The 14,227-nt window shown below is 35.5% G+C and overlaps 1 protein-coding gene across 1 annotated transcript in view; it reads left to right on the forward strand.

Moving 5' to 3' along the window:
- LOC150084533 (SID1 transmembrane family member 1-like) overlaps positions 1–14,227 on the forward strand; it is a 254,140-nt gene that overhangs the window by 146,846 nt on the left and 93,067 nt on the right. Inside the window, exons 8-9 of the mRNA XM_090376277.1 lie at positions 5,686–5,779; positions 5,944–5,993. Coding sequence (XP_090232403.1) covers positions 5,686–5,779; positions 5,944–5,993 — 144 coding nt within the window. The remainder of the gene's footprint in view (positions 1–5,685; positions 5,780–5,943; positions 5,994–14,227) is intronic.

The raw sequence follows: 14,227 nt of genomic DNA on the forward strand, positions 1-14,227 counted from the left end.
GATGCGGAAAGGTCAGGGAATGACCACCACATATTCCTGGAGCAATATGGCCTTAGTTGCTATTGCTCCTAAAAACCAAACAACAACACAACAACAACAGCCTCCAATGCCACACTGCTCCAATTTGTTCAGAAGTATTCCACGTGCTACAGTATCGAAAGCCTTTCTAAGATTCAAATATATGATATCAGAGTTATTCCCTGCATCCAGTTCCTTTGTGACCACATCATATTATCCAATCAAATTGGTCAGGCAAGACTTTCTCTTAACCTATAGTTCCCCTTTCTGCACTGTTTTGTCTCTTTCCAACCTGAGCATTGAAGTCCCCCATAATGATAGTGTAGTGGGTTTTCTGCTCATTTAGAAGACTCAATTTCGGTGTACATTTCTTCAACCTCTTGATCATCGTGGCTCGATGTTGGTGCATAAATCATTATATCTTTAGCTTGTACCTCTTAGAAATCCTGAGTAGTAGTAGTCTTGAGACCTCTTGGTGATGTACTTTTGAAATCCAAAATGTTTTTTATATCTTAATGGACCAGAAAGCCAATTCCACCTTCGCTCCTTTCACTGTTTCCATTGGTGTACAATAGATTTCCACTTGATATACTTTTAAGTGATTCATTTCTTCTTCTTGTTTCAGCCAAACCAATGATATTCCAATTCACATTTTCTAATTCCTTTTCCAGCTCTAATATCCTGTCTTCACCGATGAGCCCGATCTCTGATCCCACTCTGATCCTCTCGCTGCAGTAAGAGGGGGAGTGAAAGCCGCTGGAGACTGAGGGCCATTTGTTTCATTGTGTTGTCATGTGCTGGAGGGGAGGGTTTGGTCTTTTCCTCTTCACGCTGACCAGCTTTCTCGAAGAGAACCATTCTACACATTTGTTGCCACCTAAGTGACGTAACAGGTCTTACCATCGAGAAGGTGTGCATGAATGGATTTTAGGGAGGCAGGCCAACCAGTCTTCTCCTAAATCTTCTGAGACAGAAAGATATTGGATTCATCAGTGTTTTAGACTGAGTGTCTGATAGCACACAGAATGCCTGTTCCCCTCTAAGCCCCAGTGCCTGATATGATGTGCTAAATATAATTATTGAGATGACTAATGTTGTGATAAGGAATTAGTCACACTTTAATAATTAATTATACAAATTAAACAAATAATTAACAGAAACCTCAAGTTTGTGCAGTGAAAACTCTATGAGGAAAATTGTTCATTCAATTTCAAAAATAATTTTCAAGGCAGTGGAGGCTATCGGAGCAATATGGCCTTAGTTGCTAATGCTCCTAAAAAAAACCAAATAACAACAACAACAGTGGAGGCTATAAACCTGTGTCTTTGTGGAAAGGGACATCCAAACCATCCTCCAGAGGTATATGGAGGATGGTTTGGATCAACTTGTGTTTCTGTGAAGAATTCCCTTAATAGTAATGACTGTATTGGCATTATTAAGAACATACTTTCCTTCATTGCCACAAAGCAAAGAAAGGAGCCCAACTATTGGCTGTGTGCATATGTGAGTGTTCAGTGCAAGAATGGACATGATGAAAGATTTGTGACTTTGAATGTCACATAGTAGTCAGGGGTTTTCAGATATGAGTGTGTCATGCGAGTATTATTGGACAAAGAGTATCATGTGAGTATCATTGGGCAAATTTAATTAACAATGAAATTTCATACGATTAATAAATTTTGCTGATTAATTGATGATACTATACTAATCTGACAGATTTCTAATATCGTGCTACGTATTTCGCTATTTAGTTTTACGTTAAACCTTACACTATGAAGTTCGAGATTTATGCTATGCTATTCCATATCGTATAACAATGACAGCAAGTTATGAATGGTAAGATCTACAGACACTAAGTATTAACTTTCAGAATTGCTATCAAAATTCAAATAAACCAAGGAGCTTGACTAGGACTATGGAGCTACTTATAGAAAATAATTTAGTATAACAATTAAGTCAATAAAATGACTAAATATATATAAAAACTTAGCGTTCACTGGAGCTGCAAAAATCTTGGCCAACACGGTAATCACCTTGTACCCAGATCGGTTAGTTCGGAGTACTTTTTAATTTTCTCTTTGAGTTGTCTGTCGTGATGACACAGAGATATTTGCAGTTGATTGCTGATTTTATTATTATTATTTTTCATTATATTTTATGAGGAGAGATCTATCTCTGTCTAGTGAGCCTTTCACTTGTTGTTGTTATTTGGTTTTTAAGAGCATCAGCAACTAAGGCCATATTGTTCCGGGGATATGTGGTGGTCATTCCCTGACCTTTCCGCATCCTCTGTATTTGGTGGTCATGGGCTTGAACCCCAGTCTAATCAAGAAATGTGTGCTACGCACTGCTGCTCCTGCCCACCTGACTACGGAGGCACCTAAGAGCCTTTTAGTAGTATCTGAATTGTTTTCTTGGTTGATACTGTTAGTTTGTGGTTTTGCATCCAGATAGCAAGGTCTTGTAGTACCCGATTCATCGTCATTTCCAAGTTGCACCTAGAATTTCCTTTAATTATTATTTCCAAATCATCAGCATATGTGATGAACATAACATCGGGATACTCTCTGGCCAGCCAGCCAGCCAGCTATCAAAAACCATATTCCAGAATGTCGGGCCCAGTATGGATCCCTGAGGACACTCCCCTTATGACTTGGCAGATTACTTTCCTGTATTTTGTTTGTACTATGACCTCTCTGCCCTCAAAATAGCTGCTTATCATTTTATGGAGGGGTTCGGATACAGAAAAGGACAGACAGGACAGTAATGAAGGGAAGAGTTAAGCCCCTAGTTAAGAATCGCAGATTCTGAAAAAATACAGTCAGTTGATGTAGGTTACTAGTGTAATGTTGAGTCAGTTTGGCATGATATAAAGCTACTTATCATTATATCACATTGACTATGATGAGTATAATGAACAGCTTTACAGGCAAATAGAATTGGTCATTAAATCAGCATGTCTTTTCATGGGCTATTTTAATTTTCCAGTTATTGATTGAAAAACTTTCAAGTTGGCCACTCACTCAGTAGAAAAACATTTTTGGATTTACAGAACTCTTTTCTATACCAGCATATTAGAAAGTAAAGAGGAGAAAGCACTATTTTTGGTCTGATTATAAATAGTGACTCTGTATTGCAGAATCATCAGGTAAAGGAACTACTAAGTGAAAATTATTATAGTGTATTGATATAAGATTTTTATAAAGATACAACTACTGTAAAGAGAAGGGATTTTGGTTTTTCAAAGATAACAGCAGTGGTCATAGACAATTTTTAAATTCTTTTCAGTGGAACCAACTGATGTTTTAACCTGCAAATGCTAAAATGAGAAGTAGTCAGGGAAGTAATCATAGAAGTTATAAGCTTTTTTTATGCCAAGAGATGTTGTTCAAGGTCTAGACCAAATTCGAATGGATATCAGATGAATTGATAAGATTGATGACCTAATTTGATAAGATAATTAGTGAGAAGAGACACAGAAACCTACAGTAACTAGAAATTAGTCTGTGATCAAGTCACTAAAGGGGTTAGGTAGGCTAAAGCAAATTGCAAGAAAGGTTTTACTAAGAATGCAAAGAAAAGTTGTAAAGAATTCCTTGCTTATGTTAATATTAAAAGGGAAGGGATGAACTGTATATGTTTACTGAATATGAATAGTATAAGTGTTGATTTCTGTTTAGGATGCTGACAAACTGAATAAATATAAAATATTTGCATTCACATGTGGTGAAGTTTTTAGGGATGGGGATGCCTGAAATGTATACTATTCTAACTTTCAAAGCCTGCCTTCAGTTCCACACTCCACTTGACTTTTACAAAAAAAAAAATAAATAAATAAATAATAAAAAAAAAAAAAAATAGATATGAAACTTGTGGTTTCATGTACTTTATCATGTTCAAATGTAGTAGCAATCGCAAAAGAGAGAGGGTGTTGAAGAGCTCAAAGGAAGATAAAAGAGAAATTGTTGAAACTAAAAAAAAAAAAGAAAAAAAAAAAGGCACCTGGTTCTGATTCAAAGCCTGCCTTCAGTTCCACACTCCACGTGACTTTTACAAAAAAAAATAGATATGAAACTTGTGAGGTGGACATTTGAACATGATAAAGTACATGAAACCACAAGGGAGTAGCAATCGCAAAAGAGAGAGGGTGCTGAAGAGAAATACAGGACTTTGTTTTATTGCTAGTACAGCTTATGGCATGCTCAGTGATATAATGTTTTGTAAAGAAAATGCATTTTTACCATGTATGGCCCATAAAATTTTCCTAGTACAGTGGGTCCCATTTATTAAAATTACATTTGCTGTAGTTTTTCCTGAGGAACAGTGTCAAAAGCTTTACTGAAATTTAAGTATATGTTGCCATTATTTATTGCATCCAGTTCCTTTATTACTGCATCAATAGTAACTAGTGAGATTCACCAGACAAGATCTCTCCTTAATAAATCCATGTTTTACTTTTCATATAACTGAATTCCTGTCAAGATGATCCTACACTACTTTGTTAACAAATCTTTCTGCAACAGAAGTCCGACAAGAGGATTGATGAAAATTGTAAAAGAACTATTGCGAGCTTTAAGATAACTTGCCATAACATAATTCTTGTACACAATAATCATACGCTATGTTCTGTGTGTACATTTTTTCTGAGTGTTTTTTATGTTTTAGCTGATCTCCCCTTTAGTATAAAGGACAGATCAGTTAATACTATCCCAAAACTCTCAAGGTTCTTTTATAATTTTCATTAATTGTTTTGCAAGTACATACATATATATATGATTTTTTTTTTTTTTGATTTTTATACATTGTCATGTGGTTTACATACTGTGTGTGTGTGTATATGATTATTTTTTTTTTATGGAAACCCCAAATATGAGAGGTATTAAAACCTACAGTACTTAGTACCATGCATGGGTATATGTGTGTGAGCATGTATTTTTGAAGGCTGTTCAACATGCCCAAAATACAAATTGTTTTTAAATTTTCCAGTAAGGGCAGCCATCTCTTACCTGTGTTTCCAAGTAATGATGGAGTTTGCAATAGACAGCATCATGAATATAGCTCCATACATTAGAGATTATTGCCTATGTTTATCTATTGTTGTCCAATTTCTGCTTACAAAAGCAAAAATTTTATGGAATTCAGATCTGAAAGTTGATGAAATGGAATCAATGGATATAAACAAATGTAGAGGATATTATCTTATCAAAAAAAAAAATTTTTTTTAAAACCTGATTTGACCAAGTCAAAATAAGAACAAATTAATATTTAAAAGCATCTATATAAAAACTTTCCATTTTTAAAAATTTTCAGAATTTTGCAAAAAAACTTACTCCACAGAGCCTATTACTATCATGAAAGTCATTACCCAAATCCTGCATGTGTTTCAGGAAATTCACTCCTGAAAAGATTGATAGTCTTGCTTGGTTTTTAAGTGAATACATAACAAAGGTTGTAATGTGCAATATTCAAACAAGAAATTGGCTTATCTCTAATGGACTTTGTTTTAGTTCTTAATGTTTTAGCTGATCTGTCCTTTACACTAAAGGATAGATTGCTAAAACAGAAAACACTAGTTTCATTAAAATTTGATCACTTTTATTTAAATGTTTTAATTAATTTATTTTAATTTCTTTCTGTTTTTTTTTTTTTTTTTTTTTTTTTTTGCAGAAAAAGAATATCTTTTAGCTACAGTGGTTGCCATTGGATTTTTTTTTCTGTTTTATATTCTTTCAGCTGTACTTTCAGCTGCAGATTTTATCAAGTAAGAAAAATTAATACTATTCTTATTTTGTAGAGTTCAAATGAATAAATAAAGACATTTCAGATTTTTATTCTTCATAGATTTTCATTTTGAATACATTTTTTGTAAAGGATGATCAGGAAAAAGTATGAATAAATCACAATATCTGTTTTATTTGTGTTCAGAAATAGAAAGACACCATGTGGACAGGATCTCTTGGGAAGATTAAATGAATGTGAGTTTTATTTTTCTGTTGTTTTTGTAAATTTCAAATACATATATAAAAAATTTTGTTATACCCTGCGCAGCAATAAAAATTACTCCCTCTCATTGTAGTGTAGTTGTCGTATTGTTTTTCTGAAATTACATTAGTAATACCTGCTGCTTTCAGAAATTGGAAAAACAGGGAAAAATTCAGTTTGGCTTTCACCCAGAAAAATTGGAAAGCATGAAAAGCCTCTCAAAATGTGCATTTTATAAGGTGTGAGATGTAGCCATAAAATTCCACGAATGGCCATAAGTCACTGATTTTCTGACCAAAAACAAACCTGCTAGTGCACATTGTTTGTCTTTCTTCATCTATAATTACAGCAGACATGATTGTATGGTTATTGCATATCTTCCAAAATTTCAAGTGGCTTTTGCTTCAAAAACATAATTTCAAAAAAATGTAAGGAATAGCATCGATTTTATTGATATAGAAATTTAAAAATAATTTAACTGCTTCTTCTTGCTTTACAAATGCCATATTAATTAAATCTCTCTGAGGAAATTGATGAAATTGATTAATATTATAGCTTATCAAGACACTACTTGATAAGCTACAGTGGGCACACAGACTACTTCAGTTAAATATAGATATGTTTCATAACTAAAACTTTTTTTGAATTTGACAATTTTAGAATTAGAATTTTCAAGAAACAATTTTATTAGTTTTAAATTGTATTACACATTCTCTCTCCACCCAGAAAAGAATGTCATGCTCTTACATTTTGCATGCAAATAAGCTGCTATTAAATGTTGTTATTTTCCAACAATTGTTGTTTATGAGCACAAAAAAAAAAACCAAAAAAAAAAAAAAAAAACACCACCATCCAGTAACGTACAATTTAATTAAATTTATGGAATATTAAATGGCAAAGAATGTTTTGAATGAAAAATTAATGACTGTTTTTCCACCCATAAAATGGGAACATCATTTTTTTTTCAGCTTTGGTATCTGAACTAACTTTGTATCTTATGCATTTTATAAAATTTAATTTTTTTTGTTGATAGGTGGAAGAATAAAGTATATCTAGCAACTTAAAAATTGGCAAGTAACAAAATTTTTGACCAAAGAGGGCAGAAATGCTAGAGAAGTCCATGAAAGAATGATTAAGGTATTTAGGGAAGTCACTCAGTTATGCTACTGTTGCAAGATGGTCAACAGAGTTCAAAAAAAAGATGGTAGTCAGTTGAAGATTATCCAAGGTCTGGTCAGCAAACTGAAGCAATCAATTCTGAAACAGTTGGCATTGTTGAAGAAATATTTTAGAAAACAGAAGAATTAAAGTGTCTAAACTTGAAAAAGTAGTTAAACATTTCCATGGAAGCATTTTAACAATAATACAGGAGCATTATAACAATAACAATAATAACAATAATTCCCAATAATTTGGGAATGTTCAAAGTTTTTTCAAGTTAGGTTCCTGGAAATCTTTTATTCATGACAAAGATCAGAAGGTGCAGTTGTCAGATTAGAGGTTAAAATAAATTATTCCCAATCCAGTTAGATTTTTATCATGTTTGGTGAATGGTAATTAAACTTACCAATTTTACTGATCCAGAAACCAAATTACAAAGCATCTAGTGGAAGCATCCCAAAAAAATTTCAAACCCAATGATCAGCTAGAAAGGTGTTGGCCTTGATTTTCTGGGACATAAAAGGATTATTAATTAATCAATTAATTAACAACAATCCTTTAAAAACTTGTGCACATGTGTTAGGTGCAAAGTTTGCATCTAGCACCAAAAACTCCACAGTAATAGGGTAATATTATGTCAGTCTTATGCCCTAGTTAAAAGCTGCAATTCGGGAAAATCAGTGAGGAAAGTTGGATCATCGAGTTTTGCTTTACCATGACAATGCACCTATTCATGATTGTGGATTTCAAAAATTACACTACCCTCCAAACAGCCCTGATCTTGACCAGAATAGCTATTATATGTTCAGAAACCTCAAACCTCACATTTCTGAAACTTGTTTTAAAGATGACAAAAAGCTAAAAGCAGCTGTGGAAGCTTGTTTTGATACCAAACCTGATGATTTTTTTTTTTTTTTTTTTTTTGAAGGATTAAATTCTTTGAAGATTAAATACAGTATGTGCTTTGATATATAAATGTACTTCCCATGTGCCTAGCCTGGGATTAAAAATGCTAAGAGATAAGAGGGTTGTTTGAAGCCCATGAAATGTTATCGCAAAGACCAAGGAAGAGTTTGTGTAAACTTTTGTAACAGACAAGGATGTCTTACAGCGCAGTAAGGAAGATTTATCAAAGTAACTTGTCTGCATATCCTTACAAATCTCAGTATTGGCCAGCCACTAATGCCAAATGTGAAAGGTCACATGTTCATTTGCCACAGAATTCCGTGCAGTGTTAGAGCAGGAAGCTAACATTATAAACCAAAGTTTGGTTTATTGATATTGATAAGAATATTGCAACTACTGACTTGAATGTTAAATTATTTAAAAATAAAATGCACAAGCATTAAAATAACTATAAAAGAAAACTGTTACAAGCATAAAAGATATAAAAAGAACAAGAAATGTGCAGCACAGCAGTTAAAAGCAATAAGAATATAATATATGTGAAACAGCAAATGAATGATAGAATAACCATATGGGGCCACACTGGATACACAACACTATGTGATTGAGCCCGGCAGATGAAAGATAAGGGAAGGGGAAAGGAGAGAGAGAGAGAGAGAGAGAAAAGGGAACCAGACTAACAGAATTTAACCATCATTCATCAGACTCTTAATGCAGTACATGCCAATACTTGCTCTATTATTTTTCTGCCATCTCTCATCACTACTTAAAATAAACAGCCTCCATAATAGGATGTATGCAGGCCCCAGAGTTACGATTAATAATGGGACCTGCATCATCTATGGAGGGCCTCTAAATATGAGAGGTGGTGTGCATTATGAAATGGATAGGTATAAAATTTACATTTTAGAAGCAACCGAAGTCATGTGACAGGACAAGGTCATTTCAAAATTAGAAAAAAGTTTTGGTTGTTTTTTCTGGAAGTGACCAAGCAAAGGAACATGGTGTTGCTGTCATTTTGAATAAGGATTGTTCAAGGTCTCTTCTCGGATACAATCCTATTAACAGTAGAATGATGACAGTTAGAGTTCAGAGCCAGCCAGTAAATCTCACAGTTTAAGTTGCATATGCACTGACATCAACATCCACAGATGAAGATATGGACATTTATTATGAAAATCTCAAATCAGCCCTTGATCTGGTCCCAAAAAAGGATGTTTCTGATACGCAAGATTATTTTAATGCAAAAGTAGGCAAGTCCGGAATGTGGTAGGTTTGGTCTTGACACTAAAAATGAACGGGGTGAAAGTTTAATTGAATTTTGTCATCTGAACAGTCTTCTCATATGTAACACTTGCTTTCAGCAGCACCCGTGGAAATCTGATCATAAAACAAGGAATCAGATTTATTACACCCTTATGCAGCAAAAGTAGTGTTCCAGTATAATCGCAGCAAAAACACTTCCTGGAGTGGATTGTGGCAGTGATCATCAGCTACTACACATCATTCTCAAGCTGAAGCTGAAAAAGATCATGAATAAAGTTTTCCCCCTAGATGTTTGGATTTAGAAAATATTCCAAACAATTATATACTTGAAACATTTGTTTTCATGCTCTATTAGAACTAGATGATGATATGCTGCCTGAGGAAATGTGGGAAAATACAAAAAGTATTATTAAGGATTCAGCAAATAGATCCATTAGAGAAAGGTCAAAGGTCAGGAAGCCATGTATCACAGAAGCCACATTGAAAGAAAAGAACTGCAAAAGCCCAGGGTGTACAAGGGGAAAAAAAAAAAAAAATTAAAAAAGTGGGTATCAGGAACTAAGCAAAGTCATAAAGCACTGTTTAAGCCAGGACAAACAAGATTATATTAGCATTAGTAGAGGCATTTGATGCAAGAAAGCAAGCTTATGCAGCATCAGCCAAAAAAAAAAAAAAAACCCACTTCCACTTCACCCCTCTGTTCGTTCAAAATACCTGTCCAGCTGAGCCTTAAACTTATTTAGGCTATCAACCTCCACCACAAGGGATGGAAGTCTGTTCCACCAACCAACTACCCACTGGCTAAAGGCAAATTTCCGCACGTCTATCCTACATCTGTCTTTCCTCAATTTGAATTTATGCCCTCTCAGGTGATTTTTCTGAGCTACAGGAAGAATCCCATCAGCATTGAGCATGCTTAAACCATTCAAGGCTTTATACACCTCTATCAGATCACCTCGCTGGTGCCTAGTCGCCAGACACTGTAATTTGTAAAACTTAAGCCTTTCTTCCTAAGAGCACCCCTTTGTTCCATTCACTAATCTTGTTGCCCTTCTCTGTACTCGTTCCAGCAGCTCTACATCCTTCTTGAAATGAGGCCTCCAGACCTGTATACAGTACTCTAGGTGTGGCTTGACCATTGCCTTATACAATGGAATAATCACCTCCTTATCCCTGCTGGAAAAATCCCTGTATATCATTGACAATACTCCATGAGCTACTCTTGCAGCCCGTCTGCACTGCTCAGAGAACTTCATATCTGTCTGCACAACCACCCCCAAGTCCCTTTCATTCTCTACCACTGTCAGTGTAGTACCACAGAGTTGATACGTTGCTCTGGGGTTGCTGTTTCCCATGTGTAGTACTTTACATTTGTCAATGTTAAATTTATTTGCCACCTCTCAGCCCATCTGCTCAACCTTTCCAGATCCTGTTGCAGCACATAGTGTCAGTAGTGTCCTTGACAACCCTGCCAACCTTTGTATCGTGTGCAAACTTGGACATTAAGCTTGATATACCATCATCAATATCATTTATAAATACAGAAAACAATAATGGACCCAACACTGGGCCCTAAGGGACTCCACTAATAACATTAGTCCACGATGAGCAGTGTCCATTGATTACCACTCTTTGTCTTCTCCCCCTCAACCACCCCTTTATCCATAGCAGCAACTTGCCTCCAATGCCACACTGCTCCAATTTTTGTAGCAGTCTTCCATGTGCAACAGTATCAAAAGCCTTTCTAAGATCCAAGTATATAATATCAAAGTTATTCCCTGCATCCAGTTCTTTTGTGACTGCATCATAGTATCCAATCAAGTTGGTCAGGCAAGACTTCCCCTTAACAAAACCATGCTGTGTCTGAGCTATAACAGAAGTCTTGTCTAAATGATCCTGCAGTGCTTCTTTAACCAGTGCCTCCATTAATTTTCCTGGAACAGAAGTTAAGCTCACAGGTCTATAATTACTTGTGTCAGCCTTTGATCCTCCTTTGTGAATTGCGGTCACATTTGCACATTTCCAGTCTATGGGTACCTCCCCCGAGTCCAAGGAAGCTCTCATAATTATGGCTAAGGGTTTGCTTACTTCCTTTGCTGCCTCCTTTAATATAACTGGATAGATCCCATCCACCCCTGTTGCCTCTCTTGTGTTTATCTTCAACAGTTTCTCCTCCACTTTACTCCCAGTTATTCCAAGATTCTGTAGCTTACTGCTAGAGTTGAATACACCTCTGACATTCCCCTTGCTGAATAACTCCTCGTGTGAATGTCGATGCAAAATATTCAATTAGTTTGTTAGCTACCTGAGCAGGATCATCAACAGTTGACCCATCAATATCAAGTGGACCAATCTGATTCATCCCCTTCCTTCTAGAGTTAACACAAGTAAAGAACTCTTTGCTGTTTTTCTTTGCATCCCTTGCCAAGGATTTCTCGTAATCTGCCTTCGCCTGCCTAACCTCCTTTGTAACTTGGTTGCATATCAACTTGTATCTATCATAGGCTTCTGTGTCATGTGTTAATTTGTAAGTATCCCATGCATTTTTCTTCTCTGCCATATGCCTCATTAGTTCATCTGACATCCATTTTGGCCTAAACCTTGAACAATATTTCTTAGTTGGTATGTAAAGCCTAGTAGCTTCCAAGATAAGTTCTTTGAATGCTTCCCATTTTGAATTTGCTGTTGGTAACATCATCAGTTGGTCCCACTGTATAGAATTTAAATACTGTCTCAGTCCATCATAGTCGCCTTTACGGAAGCAATAACCCTTCCCTTTACCCCTAATGGTAGTTACCTCTTCTTTGAGTAAATCCCACTTCAGCACACTGTGATCACTGCCACCTAGTGGTTCATTTATCTGCAGATTCTTAATGCATGAAGAATCACTGCTGATAATCAAATCACGAGTATTACTCCCTCTAGTTGCCTCCCGAACATGCTGATGTAGAAAACAATCATCCAATAAATCCACAAAAGCCCTGCTAGTGTGTGAGTAACCAGCCCCCAAATTCCAGTCAATATCTGGGAAATTAAAATCTCCCATTATAAGACTCTCTGATTTACTGGCCCACTCTATTTCCCTGTACAGTTCCTTATTATACTCATCAGAGTCATTAGGCCTATAGCACACTCCTACTCTCAATTTTGATCTCCCAATGCTTATGTCACACCAAACTGACTTAACACTGCACTGTCCAGCGATGTCGACTGGCTTCACTTCCTTGGTTTTTATGTGTTTCTTAACTAATAGCATAACCCCTCCTCCCTTCCTATCCTGTCTATCCTTTCTGTAGACGTTGTACTCCCCAAATTGCAGTTCTGCATCCCTTATATCTGTGTGCATCCCTTATATCAATTGAAAGTGTAAAGAAATCAAATACCACAACAAACGAAACAACACTAAGAAGATGTATGATGTAATTAAGTCCGTAAGACAAAAGTTCCAACCAAAACTTAATGTAATTAAGGACTACAAAGAGGAAATGTTAACAGAGGAGAACACAAAGGAATGTGGAAAGAATACTGTGAGCAGTTCTTCCAACACCTGCTGACTCTAATGATATGCCATCCCCTTATCAAGAGTGACCATGAACCAGTTCCAAAGGAAGAAGTCGAAAAAGCTCTCAGAGAACTGACGTGTGGCAAGTCACTTGGAATTGATTAAAGCTACAGGTGTGAAGGGTGCAGAGTTTTTTAATAAAATGATTGTAAAAATTTGGGAAATGGGACGGTGGTTGTCAGATTGGAAGAAATCAATTTTCATTCCCTTACCAAAAAAAAAATCTGAAAATTTGCTCAAATTACAGGACTATTAGCCTAATTTCTCACAGTAGCAAGATTCTTCTTAAAATCATATTAAACAGAATCTCAAAACTTGAAGAAATGCCAGAAGAGCAAGCAGGTTTCAGAACAGGCAGAGGAACCAGAGATGAGATCTTAAGTCTATGACTGATTATTGAAAAATGCAAAGAATTCAACATTCCAGTTGTTTTGTGTTTTATAGATTATTCAAAACCATTTTGATTGTGTTTAACATGAGAAACTATGGGAAATGATGATAATATGGGTTTCCCAATCCACATAATTCAGCTGATTAAGCTACTGTACTAGGAACAGAAAGGAACTATGAGAACGAACGTGGGGAACACGGAATTTTTCACAATAGGTAACGGTGTCAGGCAGGGCTGTATTTTGTCACCTCATCTTTTTAATCTTTGTGCCAAAGATATGCGTGAAGCTTTGGAAGATTTAGAGACTGGCATCAAAATTGGAGGACTGAAGATAAACAATGTTCGTTATGCAGTTGATACTGTGCTAATTTGCAATTCTAAGGATCATCTTAAAGAAACTCTGAGAAGAATATGTGAAACAAGTAAGAAAAAAGGATTGTTTCTGAATGCGTGTAAAACTAAAATTATGGTGATTGGTGATAATTTTGGTTCCAGTAAAGTGAAGGTTAATGGGCAAGATATTGAAGAAGTTGATGAATTTGATTATTTAAGAATAAATAAAAAGTGACTGCTCAAACAATGTAAAGAGATGACAGGCAATATTGCTAAAACGGTGGTCACCTGATCTGACAAAATTATAGAGAGATCAAGATCTGCCCCCAAAGATGAAACTGAGAATCATTTTTTTGTTAATTTTTCCAGTAGCCACTTATGAATGTGAAGGATGGAATCTGAAAGGAGTTGACTGGAAGAAAATTGAGGCATATGAAATGTGGTGTTACAGGAGATTATTGTATATTTCTTACTTGGATTGAAGAACAAATGAGTGGGTATTGAATAAAATTGGCAGGCCTAAAATTCTTCAAAACATCAACAAAAGAAAACTCAATTTTTTTTTTCATATAGTAAGAAGGGAAAACTTTCTGTTGAAGAATATAATG

Source organism: Mastigoproctus giganteus, chromosome 6, assembly GCF_048544385.1.
Source record: "Mastigoproctus giganteus isolate SK-2022 chromosome 6, ASM4854438v1, whole genome shotgun sequence".
NCBI classification, from domain to species: domain Eukaryota; kingdom Metazoa; phylum Arthropoda; class Arachnida; order Uropygi; family Thelyphonidae; genus Mastigoproctus; species Mastigoproctus giganteus.